At 34.4% G+C, this 15,993-nt stretch overlaps 3 protein-coding genes across 4 annotated transcripts in view; 2 read left to right on the top strand and 1 right to left on the bottom strand.

Annotated features, from left to right (window-relative positions):
• LOC21402090 (pumilio homolog 12) overlaps window positions 1–4,305 on the top strand; it is a 6,170-nt gene extending 1,865 nt beyond the window's left edge. The window contains exons 3-8 of one of the 2 annotated variants that reach the window (XM_024176232.1): window positions 7–1,390; window positions 1,508–1,670; window positions 1,953–2,116; window positions 2,752–3,010; window positions 3,581–3,695; window positions 3,815–4,305. In XM_024176232.1, coding sequence (XP_024032000.1) covers window positions 7–1,390; window positions 1,508–1,670; window positions 1,953–2,116; window positions 2,752–3,010; window positions 3,581–3,688 — 2,078 coding nt within the window. In that variant the 3' untranslated portion in view covers window positions 3,689–3,695; window positions 3,815–4,305. Of the gene's footprint in view, window positions 1,391–1,507; window positions 1,671–1,952; window positions 2,117–2,751; window positions 3,011–3,580; window positions 3,696–3,814 lie in introns of both variants that reach the window. The other variant, XM_024176231.1, reaches the window with a different exon arrangement.
• A 4,296-nt stretch (window positions 4,306–8,601) lies between these two features.
• Window positions 8,602–11,165, top strand: LOC21402089 (LRR receptor-like serine/threonine-protein kinase FLS2). Its single transcript, XM_010114381.2, has one exon. The coding sequence runs from the start codon at window positions 8,670–8,672 to the stop codon at window positions 11,127–11,129; it is 2,460 nt and encodes an 819-aa protein (XP_010112683.1). The 5' UTR covers window positions 8,602–8,669; the 3' UTR covers window positions 11,130–11,165.
• A 478-nt stretch (window positions 11,166–11,643) lies between these two features.
• Window positions 11,644–14,767, bottom strand: LOC21402088. Its single transcript, XM_010114380.2, has 2 exons — window positions 13,687–14,767; window positions 11,644–11,952 (listed from the first exon to the last, which is right to left on the bottom strand). The coding sequence occupies exons 1-2, from the start codon at window positions 14,082–14,084 to the stop codon at window positions 11,889–11,891; spliced, it is 462 nt and encodes a 153-aa protein (XP_010112682.2). The 5' UTR covers window positions 14,085–14,767; the 3' UTR covers window positions 11,644–11,888.
• Window positions 14,768–15,993: the final 1,226 nt, after the last annotated feature.

The raw sequence follows: 15,993 nt of genomic DNA, 5'->3' as shown, positions 1-15,993 counted from the left end.
TGCTGAACAGAATTCAATGCTCACCGACCAAAGGGGTTGTTCAACTTCCATCAGCGGAAATGAATCTTCCTGATGACCATTCCTTGACTTCTGCATTTTCAGAGCTGAGCTTTAAGGATGTAGTGCCTACGGTGGCCAGGGAAAACCCTCCTTTGGAAAAATCCTTGCAGAATTACACCCTGAAAAAACGAGATTCTAACATGGATTCATCGGTAATGGTTGTTCCCTCCTTCCGAACACCAAATAGCGTGCCTTATGGCTTCTATGGGGCTGAAATTACAAAAGTTCACAATGAAAGTGCAAACTTGTCACGATTCAATCCTCAAGAGCTCAAAAGACGCCACAGCATTGCCAACTGTCAGCCAATTGAAAGCTTTCCTGCTGCTGTTCCGCTAGATTATTCGATGCATGGTTTTCCATTCCTCTCTAATGTGACCATTCCTGGGATGCAGTTTCCAGCAATGTCTGATCACCAGCAACTCTTTACGGACACCCAAGCTCATATTTCATACCTAAATCCACATCAAACAAACCAACATCAAATAAGTTGGAGTAATATGGAAGAGGAACAGCGTTATGGTATACACCAATCGTATCTACATTTGCAGCAGTTTCCTAATCAACAGTTGGAAGATCATCATTTGTTGCTCGAAAATGGAAACATTGCAACGAGGTTACTAAAAAGGAATCCAAGGCAGACCCATTGCAAGGCACCGATCTCTCACCAATATGAACAATTTAAGCAAAAATCATTGTGGAATGGTTATGCCCTGCCTGGGGAATCAAATCAACTAAATCCCGCCTACTGTTCCATTGAATGCAATGATCAAAAGGCTTGGGAGAAAGTGGTGAAACAGAGTTACCACGACCAGATTTTAGCTAGATCACACGGATTGAACAAGATTGATGCTGCGAAGTTTGGCCATGTTGGGGCAAATGAATCATTTGCTCATGTCGTTCAAAATGGAAAGGTTCTCCGAAATGATAATTTCTTCCATAACTCATCTAATGCCGGCTGCTATCAGTTTGATAGTGAGAGATCGTGGGATACTTACCGTGATAAAAGAGACTTCAAAAGTGCTGATCTGAAGTATCTGCCTCTGAAATATAACTCTTTGAATGAGGTCACCGGTCGGATTTATCACATGGCTAAGGACCAACATGGTTGCCGGTTCTTACAAAGGAAATTTGTTGAAGGAACCCAAAAAGAGATTGAGATGATTTTTGAGGAAATTAGAGATCATATTGTTGAGCTAATGACAGATCCTTTTGGGAATTACCTTGTCCAAAAACTGCTTGAAGTGTGTAATGAGGATCAGAGGATGCAAATACTTGATTCAATCACTAGAGAACAGGGGGAACTCATTAGAATCTCGTGTGATATGCACGGGTTTGCTCTCTCTCTCTCTCTCTCTATATATATATATACAGATGCATGTGTATGGCTGCAATATTGCACTATCCTATTATTCTCGGAAAGCTAATATGAGGTTTTCTCCAACCACAGGACTCGAGCCATTCAAAAGGTTATTGAAACGCTTAACAGTACAGAGCAGTTTTCCATGGTTGTTTTCTCACTGGCGCATGATACAGTGGCGTTAATAAAAAACATGAACGGGAACCATGTAGCTCAGCGATGCTTGCAGCATTTGACGGATGAACATAGTCAAGTAGGGAATATTCATGTCTAAACTGGATAATAAAAGAAAATTGATTTTCCATATGAATGGTATTTTGGAAGTGGTTAAGGCATGTTCAGTGGAGCGAATAAGCTAATTTAATTTGTAGAGCTTGTAACTTCATAATACACTTGATTCGCAAGTTTGTAGAAACATTAAAGAGTAAAATAAAGGGTGTCTTAGTTGATGTAGAACTTTAAATGTTTTAATTTTTACTTGGTGTAATTTAATAATTGAGAGAAGCTTATAACATTAATTGATTTCTATTTGCAGTTCCTTTTTGACGCTGCGACTTCCCACTGTGTTGAGCTTGCAAAAGACCGCCATGGCTGTTGTGTACTTCAAAAATGCCTTACTTATTCTGATGGAGAGCGAAGACGCCGTTTAATCCATGAGATTGCATCAAATGCTCTAATCCTTTCCTATGATCAATATGGGTATTCATTGTTCCCTTTCTTTTTTTCTGCTTCTCATATTACATACAATTTATGTCACATGTCTCACATTGTTATCAAACATCATTTTTAGGCACTGCACTGGGATGAACTTTTTCTTATAGGTTTGTTGAAGGGAGTCAATGACATAGTTACTCATGTTGGTATAGCGGTTATGGAAAAGCATGTTTAGGAAATACAATGAATGTGGTTTCGTTAGCCAAAAAACAAATAAATAAATAAGTGGTTATTTATTATACAAAAACTCTTATAATTATTTTTTATTTCTGAACTCAGCTGGGTGCCCGAGAAAGCCTTTACTATATTTTCTGAAATAAAAATGTCTTCTTCCATCTGGCTTTGCATTTTTTTTTTTTTTCATAAAAGTGTCGCAAAAGGCATAGCCGATTCAACTGTGGTGAGTTTTCACAAATGCAAGTCGATTGCAATAATGATATGTTGGTTTTGACCCTTGAGGAGTCAGTGCAGCCTCTCTTTTAGTATCCACGTGATATATTTAAGTAACGAATTTAACTCAAGAAAGGGTCTAATGAGATTTTGACTTTTGAGTATAGTCTTTTGGTTACTCCATTTTATTGATAACGTTGAGCTTTGGGATCTAAGTTATGACTTTACAGGAACTATGTTGTGCAATTCGTGTTTGAGCTTGAGCTTCCATGGGCAACAACTGATGTTCTCGATCATTTGGATGGTAGCTATGGTGATCTTTCTGTTCAGAAGTATAGTAGTAATGTGGTCGAGAAAATCCTGAAATTTGCCGGTGAAGAAAATTGCACTCATGTTATTGAGAAGCTTGTAGAAAATGAGCGACTAGATCAAATCATGCAGGATCCTTTCGGCAATTATGTTATTCAAGTAGCACTGGAGCAGTCAAAGGTTAGTATAAGCATTACTTTGTGGCATCTCATTGTCCTAATATGCCTTTTCTTTGAAACAATTCATGATGGGCTTAGGGGAAAAAAAGAAAAAAGAAAAGAAAGAGAGAGAGAGAGAGTAGAGAGAAGGAGAAGAGAGGGTTAGGAATCTAGAGAGGAAATTATGAGTAATCAATATCAATAATCAGGGTCCGAAGTGAAAATACAAGTGCTCGTTCCATTGCTGGAAAATTAGAACATAATAAAATAAACCTAACTAAATATTTTGTTAAACCGAATAAGAAATAAAATAAATTCTAAACCCTATATTTCTTCCTAACACAAGTGTTTAATCCAGTAGTCTGATCTCTATCAACCGTACATTTTCAAATAAATCGTAAACAATTGTATGAGCTCTAGTGATTATTGTTTGAAGGGGTTTTTCAATCTTTTGTGTCTTTACAAGATGATGCTCTTAAAACTTTTGAATACAAGCAACTAGCTAGGTGATATTAAAATATTGAGTCCTAGATTGTTGTGAATTTCTCCTGTTTTGAAATGATCTCAAGTTCAAAATATGATTACTGAGCAGGGAACTCTTTTTGCTAAACTGATGGATGCCATAAAACTGCGTATCTCTGCGCTGCGTACCAGTCCATATGGGAAGAAAGTCCTCGCTAGCTATAATGCGAAGAAATAATTTATCGGTTTGACCTCATTAATCCTTTTATATACCTTTTCCAGATTCGGCAAAATACTCCTACCGTCTTTAGCTTTCTTTTCCTTCGGAAGACACCCAACTTATCTTGCTTTTCATTCTCCATAGGTTAAATGTTTTGACAGAATGCTGTAAAATCTGTAGTAAGAAGCTGAAGAAATGCTTTGAGTTTCAAGCCTTTTGAAGCATAGAAGTGGAAATCAGTAAGTTACGCCCGCCTTTTAGCGCTCGTTCAGAACAGGGGAAGTTGAACTTTTTGGTATCTACTATCTTTGCATTATCTATTGATTTAAGTTTTATTTGGACTACTTAAGAGCAAATATCTGATACGACGCGCCATTGCTGTGTCTGTAGATAGGTCCGCTGTTTTTCTTTCTTCTGCATAGTATAGTAATAAGAAAGAAAGAAAGAAAAAAAAAAAGAAAAGAGAGAGAGAGATGAGAGATTGAATTGCTTGAGCTTTTGGGAACATCAAATGATTTTTTTTTTTTTTTGACTAAATGAAGGTGCAGATGGTTTAGGTTGTGTTAGGATTGAGGAGAGGTCTGGACCTCTGTGGCTTTACACAACTGATGTTGATTTTAGCAGTGAATGTATATGTTATGTTTATCTATTTTCCTTGTCACTGATTTTTCCAAAGCTATATATAAGTTATATTTGTAGAGTTTGATTCATTGAACTTATCATCCTTCTCATGCTAAAAAAAAGAAAAAATAATCTTTGTACCGCATGGCTCCCAGATTTTGAATGATGATATTGCCAATCAAGAAGCTAGTCATTTCTGAATTTTCAATGCTTAGTTTGAGTTGTTTTAAAGAGATGTTTTTTTTTTTTTTTTTTTTTTTTTTGCCTTTTGTTTAAAAAAAAAAAATCTTCTACAAAATACTCTAATTAATAATTATCCGTACAAATTATCAGTAAATCTTCTACATGGAATTTATCAGTACAAATTATTCAGTTTGGCTTCGAAATTAAGGGCATTTACTTCACGGAAGGGAAAATGAGTAGCCATTCCATTTTCTAATTAATAATGTGTTAAATGAACAAAAAGCTCTAATGAGAGGGAAGAAAAAAATTCTCGACATTTTCTACAGAAGAAAAGAAGACATTTTAAATTGGGGTCTATTCTGTTTTACTCCTTTTTTTTATATTGAGGAAAGTTGGTTGTTACTGATAGTTTTCAACATTTCATTAGTTAGCTTAATCACTTACTACCATGAAATTAACCTTTTTCTACAAAAAGCTATTACATGAAGAGTTGAACCATTAATATGTTATAGCAAAAGGAGATAAAGGGAAAGTCATATGACTTGTGACACAAACTTTTCAAAAAAAAAAAAAAAAAGAATAAAGTATTAGTATGCGCTTGAGTAAAGTCAACGTCAACATAGTTGAAAGTGACGGACAATGCATGAAAGCAATATGTGCTTCAAAAAGTGTGGCAAAAATTCCAAAAGGAATAAGCTGAAACGAATCTTACACGTAAATTTCTTAAAGACGTGAAAATATTATTGTCTATATGAATACGACATCATGTTACAAACTCTTCCAACTCTTACCATCGGAAAAAGAAAAAAGAAAATCAGTAATTATCTAATAGCTATGTATTAGGGTCCAGAACATCTATAGCATCTTGTTCTCCTCTTCTTTCTCACTTTTGCTTGATTCTTGCATTTACTTTTCATTCCAACGTATGAAAAGGGTCGAAGTGGTTTGAGGTAAAAAGATGGAAGCTTCTCTGGTAGGACTAAAAAAATGAACTACCAATAATTTTCTACTTTTAGCCGTTAAATCTGTATCAGAAATTATTTATTATGCATATTTTTTTAATCTAATGTGATTTTGATAAGATCTAACGGTTATAAACTAATTAACACTATTGGTATGACTATCCTACTTGACGCATAATTTCTTATTAAGGGTAAATCAAAAGAAAACAATGTCATAGTAAAGATAATCTCCCTATTTTCTACTTTCTAATGGAATTTTAGTTAGGCTCAAAGTGATGATGTTGACGTTGAAAGAAGAGGGCCACTTCTATATTAGTATTCTGTATCACATTAATGTAACAAGTGAAGAAAATGGAAGGAGATTTTGTTAAGATGGATACCCAGAGCATTTATATTTTTATGTATCTATACCATTTATATTATGTAAAAAAGGGTTCACTTCATTTATATTGTTTATTTGTTTAACAACTTTCATGAGTTTGATTGTTAGTTTCACAAACAACCACAAATATTCCAAGACTATTAATACTAACCTCACATGTAAAATGACATATCTAAGGTGATAGTCTAAATATAAAGTCCTCAATAATATGAGTAAAACAAGGTTAGCTCTGTAGTTTTCTTATTTGACTGTATTTTACATGTAATTATCTAAAAACTATGTATTAGGGTCTAGAACATCTTTAGCATCTTGTTCTCCCCTTCTTTCTTACTTTTGCTTGATTCTTGCATTTACTTTTCATTCCAACTTATGAAAAGGGTCGAAGTGGGTTTGAGGTAAAAAGATGGAAGCTTCTTTGGTAGGACTAAAAAAAATGAATTATTAGTAGTTCTCTACTTTCAGCCGTTAAATTTGTATTAGAAGCTGTTTGTTCTGCTTACTTTTTCAATCTAATATGATTTTGATAAGATCCAACGGTTATAAACTAATTAACACTATTGGCAGGACTATCCTACTAGAGAAATTCCCTAAATATAAGATCCAACGGTTATAAATTAATTAAGACTATTGGTAGGACTATCCTACTAGAAAAATTCTCTAAATATAAGATTCAGCGGTTATAAACTAATTAATACTAACCTTAAATTACGCGCAACACTTGTAAAATGACATATCTAAGGTGTAGTCTAAATATAAAGTCCTCAAAAATACGAGTAAAACAAGGTTAGCTTTGTAGTTTTCTTATTTGACTGTATTTTACATGTAAAAGAACCACATTTGTACTCTTTGAAAAACACGGCAGAAAATGCAATTCTTCTCATTTCTTCTCAATTCTGCTGACTCAGTTCTTCAAGGCACAAAATTGACGTTCCAAATTCATATTCTTTGCCCTTAACAATAATGACAAAACACCCACTATTTTAACGTATACAAAATACCACACCTTTTTGTGTCTTGTTTCCTTCTTTTCTTTCTTCTTCAATTCTTGCATTTACTTTTCACCTTGTCGTATTGAAAAGGGTTGAATTGAAGAGGTTTGAGATATATTAAAACGCACCATAATCCCCTAATTAACGCATAATCATCCGACAATGGAAAATCATAAGAAAGTCATGCCAAATAAAGGAAGAAAGAAGCGTATGTATTTATATTTTCTAATGGAATAATTAGTCTCAAAAGTGGCGTGCTTGATGGTTATAAGGAGAGGGTAATAGGAATTACTCATTCTTAGGGGTGGGGTGGAGTCTGAAAAGTTTTTTAATTGGTCATAACATGAAAGATATAAAATCTTTTTTATTAAATAAAATATTACTATTAAGTTTTTAATTATCAAATTAATATGAAGCAGGTTATGATAAATGGGTTACAATTGAAATTTTTATAGTTAGTACCGGTTTAAGTCTTTATACTAAGTTCGTTGTTAAATGTGTTGCAATAAATATGAGATGGGGGTGAAATAGTAAAAAGACACAGGAGATTCGTATCGCGGTTCGATAACAACCTACTCTGCGGGACTACGCCCAAACATATGAATAATTCACTAAGTAAACTGTATTACAACTCAAATGGACTTAAACACTCTGAGACTCCCTCTCTAAATATGACGCCTATGACTTGTAACTACTCAATGAACTTGCTCAGCGAGCTCTCCTCGACTCAACGTTAAAATCCCTTCAGCACTTAGTTTTCTCCCGAAAACCTTAATCCCCTCTATCGAAGAGACTTAGAAAAATAAACACTCACAAAATGATATGACTTACTGAAATTTTGAGACTCAAAAGGCGTGTTAAGACCATTATAAGACTTTATTTAAATAGTTAAATCGACCAACTGTCCAAAACTTCAATGTAATCTGCTGCACTCTGTCAGTTGCAGATTTTGTTGCAACAAATCTTGCAATAGAGCTGTAAAATCTAGTTTAAAGCCGACTTCTGCAGATTCTTAATATCCTCTATATAAATGCATAATGATCCTTGCAGAGTACTCTATGAACCTGAACGTGTTCCTTAGTAGTAAGAGAGATTCATGCAGCCAGCTGAATCTCAACCAAATATCAATCATTTCATCAATTTCAACTTGTCAAAAACATCTGAAATTAACTTTCACCGAATCAAATCAATTTGATTGATTCCAAACAGTTTCCATATAAACTAAACTTTCCAAAATGTTTTTTTAACAGCTTTCAATCTATTCTGCAATCATATCATCATCAAATCAATGCCCAAAATAATGTTAAAAATAAAAAACCAATCAAATCTGAAACTTTCCAAAAAAGATTCATGCGGCAAATCAATCTCCAAATCAATTTATATCAAATCCAAAACCAATTCTTTCAATTTGCAGAATAATGCCAATCTAAAAATCCCAACATTTATGAAGTTTCACAAATATAAATTAAAATAGTAAACTCTTAGTGGGGCTGAGCTATGTATAGCCAAGGAAATGGAAGGATATATAGCACAGTTTTTTGAGTACATAGCTAGTAGCTTTTAGCTTTTGACAAACAATTTTAAATTTAAAGTTTGGTTAAAAAGAGAGAAAAAGAAGTCAAAAAAAACTTTGTATTACTCTTGACTCTATCTTATATTCAACAAGACAAAAAATGGTGCCTTCCCATCGCCATCGTTTTCTTCCACAAAAGTTTTCAAACTTATTCCACTACACATTGACTAATAATAGTGCATGACTAACAGTGCAAACTATACTTAAGAAACTGAAGTCCCTACTTTTAGAGAGCTTTAAATAGAGCCATTTGTACATTGAACTTGGTAAAAACAATTAAACCACAAAAATGGCCAAACTAAGCCTCCTACTTGTACTTCTTCTCATCTTCTTCGCCTCTTCTTCATGTACTTGTCCACATGACCAAATGAATGCCCTTTTTCAATTCAAATCCTCCCTTACCAAGAGTATAAATACTCATTCAAATGAGTCATCAGTGTTTGGTATGGATTCATGGAAGCCTGGTTCAGATTGTTGCCTTTGGGACCGAGTCGCGTGTAGTTCATCCAGCACGAAAAAATCAAGGGTTGTGATTGCTCTGTATCTTGATTCAATTGTGTACATAGACCCCGAAAGTCCCATGGTTTTGCCTACTAGTGTCTTGATGCCAATCTTTGGCATTAGAACCTTGATGCTACTTGACATATCTTCCAACCATATAGAAGGTGAAATCCCGGGGACTGCGTTGGCTAATCTCGGCAAATTGGTCCATCTTGACGTGAAGGTAAACAAATTCCACGGCTTCATTCCGCAACAAATTTTCCATCTCAAATATTTGCAGTACCTTGACATGAGTGAAAATTTGCTGAATGGTAATCTCAGCCATGAAGTGGGCTCTCTTAAACACATGAGGACACTGAAGTTGGATCAGAATCTTCTCCAAGGAAGTATTCCTGAGGAGATCGGAAACCTCAAGAAGTTAGAGGAATTGTCCCTTCGCAGCAACGAGTTTGAGGGTGGGATTCCGTCTTCGATCTTATCCTTGAAGGCGTTAAAAGTGTTGGATTTAAGGGATAACCTATTGTCAATGGAGATTCCTTCCACTATTGACAAGTTATCCAACTTGACCACCTTGGCCTTGGGTGGCAATAGGCTAACCGGTGGAATCCCATCATCGATGCAAAAACTCAAAAATTTGGATACTCTTTCCTTGGAGAAAAACTTACTAGATGGAGAGATTCCTAAGTGGTTGTTCAACATGAAGAGCCTGAAGAATTTGTTGCTTGGAAGGAACAACTTGACTTGGAATGGCTATGTGAAGACTATGGCGCCAATGTTTAATCTGTCTAAATTGTCTTTGAGCTCTTGTGGACTTAAAGGGGAAATTCCAAGCTGGATTTCCTCACAAAAGGGACTCAATTTTCTTGACTTGAGTGAGAACCAGCTTGGAGGTACATTTCCACAATGGCTGGCTGAAATGGATGTTGGCAGCATAATTCTCTCAGACAACAAGCTAAGTGGCTCTCTTCCGCCTCGCCTTTTTTACTCTATAAGCTTATCGGTTCTTGCCTTGTCCCGCAACAACTTTTCTGGAGAGCTACCGGAAAATATTGGGGAGGCCAACGGGATAATGATCCTTATGCTGGCTTCAAATCAATTTTCAGGAGAGATCCCAAGGTCCATCTCAGATATTTATCGCCTTCTTCTATTGGACTTGTCGATGAATAGATTTTCCGGCACAAGTTTCCCTTCTTTTGATGGTGCATTTCTTGCTTATGTCGATCTTTCATCAAATGAATTCTCTGGTGAGATTCCCACGACCTTTTCTCAAGAAACTCGGATTCTTGCATTAGGAAATAACAAGTTCTCAGGCGACTTTCCTATGAACTTGACTAAATTTAGCATGCTCGAGCATCTAGATCTCCAAGACAACAATATCACAGGTGAGATTCCAACTTTCCTCTCCCAAATCTCTACCCTTGAAGTTCTGGTCTTGAGGAACAACTCTATACAAGGTTCGATCCCCGAGAGTATATTCAACCTCAGTAGGCTCCGAATTTTTGATGTCTCAAACAACAAAATGACTGGAAAAATCTCCAGTAAGTTTGGAAATCTTGATGGAATGATCAAAACCCCAAACACAATTTCTTCACTTCCCATCATTTTCACCTTCTCAATCGAGTTCAACGACTTGATAGTCACTTGGAAAAAATCGAAACAAGGCCTCTCAAGCCGCAGCCTTAGTATCTACTCTTTCCTAGACTTGTCAAGGAATCAACTTTCTGGCAAAATTCCTGCCTCGCTAGGCAAGCTAAAGGGTCTAAAGCTCCTCAACATTTCACACAACAACCTCTCTGGCAACATACCATCAAGTTTTGGCGATTTGGAGAGCGTAGAGAGCTTGGACTTGTCACACAACAAGCTATCTGGTTTGATTCCACCAACACTATCAAAGCTGACAGAGTTATCTACATTGGATGTGAGTAACAACATGCTCTCGGGGAAGATTCCTGTTGGTGGCCAAATGGACACAATGGCTGATTCAGCCACCTATGCCAACAACAGCGGATTGTGCGGGATGCAAATTCGTGTCCAGTGTGCAGATGAAGGGCCGCCAGCGGGAGCAGGAGGAGGGTTCCCCGGAGAAGAACAAGAAGAGGCTGAAGATGAGAAATGGTTCTCGTGGGAAGGTGCTGGGATAGGATACTCAGTTGGGCTCCTCTCAACAGTAGTTATCATGTACTTATTTGATTATTTTGCTCCAGTTTTAGTGCAAGTTAGGAGTACACGGAGAAGGAGAAGAGCTTAGATTGAGACGTCTAATTTCCTTTGCGATAAAAAGTTTAAACTGTTGACCATTTTAAGGCCTTTTATTCTGTTGAGTAACTACAATACTGAATCAATAATGTACTGTGTAAGAATAGACTGTAATTTAGTTTTGAAAAGATAAAATACAGATAATAAAAACTAGTTTCTTTTAGTGTAGTGAACTTAAAAGTTTATAGAATGTCAAAAGACAGAAGAGAAGTCCAATTACATATAAATTAATCTAATACACGTAGTTGCATACGTGTATGTTAATTTGCACATGTAAACTAGTTTCTTCCAAGCTGAAAACATTCTATAATCTAAACTTTAATTCACGAAAGGTATGAACTTGCAATGAGTAATATGCATGATACTTTTTTTTAAGTAAAATGGATTATGTTATTTGCAGGTTTGTGTTTGAAATAAATCACACTTAAAGAATAATGTCACTTGTTTCATCACATTTCTTTTTCTTGAAGAATCAAAAATAGAAAGGAAAAGAGAGAAACCCCACTTTTATATTCCATGATCCTCAAATTCTTTACAAATCCTTAATATTTAGCCCCTCAAATTCCAGTATTGAGTTCTAATGATGCCTCTTTGACATCAGAGAGCTGAGAAAGTTGCAGAAGTTCCAAAAAAGTTATTGGCAATTTTCATAACTAAAGATTTTCCATGAAAATAAGATCTAGACTATCCTTTCTTGTCATTGATGTAGTTCCTTTAGAAATTTTGCAGAAATGAAACTGACTGATAGGTGTCATAAAATAACACACATGCAACCTCTATTGTCCTCAGCCTCATTGTCAGTATCTTCTATTTCACTGTTGGAAAAATATACAAACGAATAAACTAATTAGATTAGAACTTGTAAAGTACAAACAATATATAATCAGTCATTTGCATAGAAGTTTATTCAATAGCTTCGTCAAAACTTTTCCCCACCATCCGTAGAATTTTAATAAAACAATTTCCACCCAGAACTCTTCATATGTTTAACATGTGCTCACCAAAGTACGACCAACTCAACAGACGCGGATGTAAATTATATCCATACCTACTGATACAACTATATGACAAACTCAATCTTTCTCATCCCAACAAAAACAACAAAGCAACAGAAAGAAGGGTAAGAAGCCATACGACTGCACTGCTTAACAAATATCTGATTCGCTACCGAAGGCGGGATTAAGAAAATCAGGGAAGATGAGACCATGGAATACTCCTTGCAACAAAGGGAAAGTAGTAGACTTCCAATGAAGATTTGGTGTTTTAATGACTTCTCCTAAGTAAGAATGGGGCTTCTTGCTATCAAGTGGAATGATCACCAAATTGGGTTTTCAAATCCTAAGTTTGACTTTAGAGAACATAAAAGAAAAATACTTTTGTGATAGGGAAAGCCCTAGAAAATATTATACTCTCACAGACTAATTTCTCATATGTAAAGTTTACTGTACTTGTCAGTTTTTCTCTATCACTTGAGATCACTATTATTTTTAATTTCATATACACCATTGTTCTTTGAAAATTTCTATACACAAGTTGTTTTTGAACCTTTTCTCAAATAAGTCAAATTACTTTGTAAAACTGCCAACAAGACCTCATAAAATGGAAATTCTCATTGTCTCACTTTGTTGACTAACTTGTGAACTCATTGCTGAAGCTACTTACACACAAACTATTATAGAATGAAGAGTTCCTCAACCTTCCCCACTAATCTAAATCAGTTTACTTTTATATATTATAAACACCGTTTGAAAATCCCATAACAATCCGAAAATTCAAACTTGTAAACTCTTGAAATTAGTAGTTAACACTTAACTCAGCATGTCTAGCTTTGTACACTGGTCGTCTCCTGATGATATCATTGTTAAATTATTTATTTTATTTTCTTAGGAGCCAATAATTTAAAATTCCGTTGTTTGACAATCTTTCAACTGATCCATATCAGATTAATGCTAAAAAAGATAAATAATCATCTGGTCCTAGACCAATCAGAAACAGAAAGTGTTGTAACGATGGTAACAACACACTCAAAGTCGGAGACTATTTGTTCAGTTTTTTTCTAATGGAACTTTTTGTATCAGTTATGTTCATAGCCTATTAGTTCTTAGCTGAAATAAAATGATAATTATAATAAACATTTTTGTTTCCATTTTATTAATAGAATGACATATGGTAGCTTATGAGTTTCAAGCAGATGCTTGGTATTAAGATTTCAACTATTTAAGGACACGTGCTCAATTCTTTTTTTCTTTTCCTTCTCAGATCTAGCAAAATATGTTTCCTGCTCAAGTACAGATTTTCTGCTGAAAGCAAGAAAATAACTAATCCTTGTAGTTTTATTGACCCCATGTTTAATATATGCACCAAAGACTAAATATATATAGATATATATATATATATATATTTTTTTTTTTCACAAACATAATAATGTAACATCAACCTCATTGTTCAATAATTAATTTCAGAAGCTAATGAATATGCCATTAATTAAGCAATAAAAAATTAATTTAAAAAAAAAAAAAAAAGAAGTAGGGAGAAAGAGAAATGCTCACCTGGATTCAAATTCTCTGATCTCAACGAGTTCTTTGCCTAAAAGGTCCGTCCACTGCACTCTCTTCTTCGGCTTCTCTGCCGGATTGGCGGAGTCCGAATTCGGCTTCCTGAGATTACTTTTGAGGCAATTCTCATCGAATTGTTCTTGTTTCCCATCCAAGATCTCTTCTTCCTCCTCCTTAATTACCTTGCTATCACCAGGCAATTGATTATCACTATCAGAGTTATGATCAGGAACTGTGACAGGTTTTTTAGGGACATTTGGGGAGTTCTCCAATTTCAATGGTCCAGGAGTGTAAATATGAGGAGATGGCTTGCAAAAGCAAATGAAGGAAGGACAATGAATCTTGCGCAACAAAAAACTCATCAAAAACTTGTCCAAGCAATCACTTAACATCACTTCAATTAGCCCATCTTTTTTTTTTTCTTCTTTTACAACTTCAGACCAAAAAAATATATATAAAATAATAAAACTTTAATGTAAATAATTTTCTTCTTTATGTTTGATAGTTGTCAAATTTGAAGTGCCAAGGAAAGAGCTTCAAAAGCAGAATTCTATTAGATGGTGAGATTGTTGCCAAGTTGGCACTTTTCATCTGAAGGACACAAACTTAAATGAGTAAAGATTAAGGACCCAGATATCCAAAAACACTCAAAAATAAATAATTAAATAATTAAAACTAAATGATGAAATTATATACGCGGCTAGTTTTTAGTTTGGACATTTTTTGAGTGGGAAAGTTGAGACATTTCAGGAATATTAGATGAGACCCAGAAAGAAAGTTGAGATTTTGAAGCTTTTTGATTGTCAATCTAAGATTGAAAAGAAATGGGTACCTCTAAAACAAGCCTAAAACTCTCCAGAAAACCTCTGTTTTTCCCCTGCTTTGTACGAAAGAAAAGACAACCTTTGTAATCTACCACTACCAGAGAAATAAAAAACAGAACAATTTGTCTATGGAACCTGAAATGACAATCATGCCCTCTTCACCTCCATTGAAACTGTTGGAAGGAGGAAGATAGTTTAGGTGAAGAATTGACAAAGAACTAAAAGGTGGGGGCAAATAATACTTTGCTGGAAAGCCAACCAACAGAGAGAGAGAAAAAGAGGGAGAGAGAGAGAGAGAAACCAATTTGGAAAATCTGGAAGACAGACCCAACTGTCGCAACATCTAAGAATTAGTACGAGAATTTGTATTATGATTATAATATTTTTTTTTTTAAAAATACATATAAATTAAAAATAATTCTGAATTATAATTATAAATTTATAAACGAAACGTGCATTAAAAAGCTAACTGGTACTTCCTCCAAAATGGAATTCTCTTTAGATTCCCCAATAAAAACATGGGAAAATTTTATGATACGTTACCAAACATTACCTTGCCAACAAGGTAAGTTTACAATCAATTTTTTATGCCCCTTGCCCAGTTTGTCTATTTTTTAACTTTGATATGAATTCTGTTGGGTTGATTTCACTTTTGACATCCGAACTCCATAACATCATATAAGTTTCAAAACTATGTTTATTGTCCCAAATTAGGCTCTTTAATCACGAAAATTATCAAAAAATTATACGAAATTGATTAAGGAATTATTCTTTTTGAGTGTAATTTGAGTGTAGTTTTTGAGTTAAAGTTATAACTTGAGTTAAAGTTGTAACTTGAATAAAGTTAAATAAAGTTAAAACTTAAAAAAACGTAAATTTAAATAAAGTTAAAACTCGAGTTGTCTTTTTTTAAATTTTTTAGATAAAAGAACATGCCCTAGGTATACGAGTCTCACATGGTTAATTGTGTCCATGGCCTCGTTTACGACCATGATTGCGCTTATTATTTTTAAATGATGCAGCATTCACTTAGATGAACAGCCAAATCTTTCACAACAATGTAGATATAGAAGATTTTTTTTATTATTAAATTAGATGAACAGCCACATATTTGAACGTTTTATTTATATTTAAAATTGTTGAGTGTTTAGGTGAGAATATACGCTGTTATGAAGAGCGTTCTCGAGAAAACAAAAAAACAAAAATTCTCATGAGCATCATGCAAGTTTTTAAATTTTTTTTTTCAACGGATCAAAGAGCTTTAAACGATGGGATTACACAAATTAAGTTCTTAAATTGAGACTTAATTCTAAATTTATTGATATTTTATACAGAATTTCTCTAATAAAATTAAAAAAAATAAATTATCAGTAATTTTTTATTTTTTTAGTCATTAAATTTATATTAAAAATTATATATTATACATATTTTTTTATCTGATGTGATTATAATCAGATTTAAAAATTAAAAACTCACA

This window comes from Morus notabilis, unplaced genomic scaffold, assembly GCF_000414095.1.
Source record: "Morus notabilis unplaced genomic scaffold, ASM41409v2 Scaffold176, whole genome shotgun sequence".
In the NCBI taxonomy this organism is placed as follows: domain Eukaryota; kingdom Viridiplantae; phylum Streptophyta; class Magnoliopsida; order Rosales; family Moraceae; genus Morus; species Morus notabilis.
The sequence above is the reverse complement of the archived record's forward strand: the minus strand, read 5'-3'. Positions and strand labels throughout refer to the sequence as shown.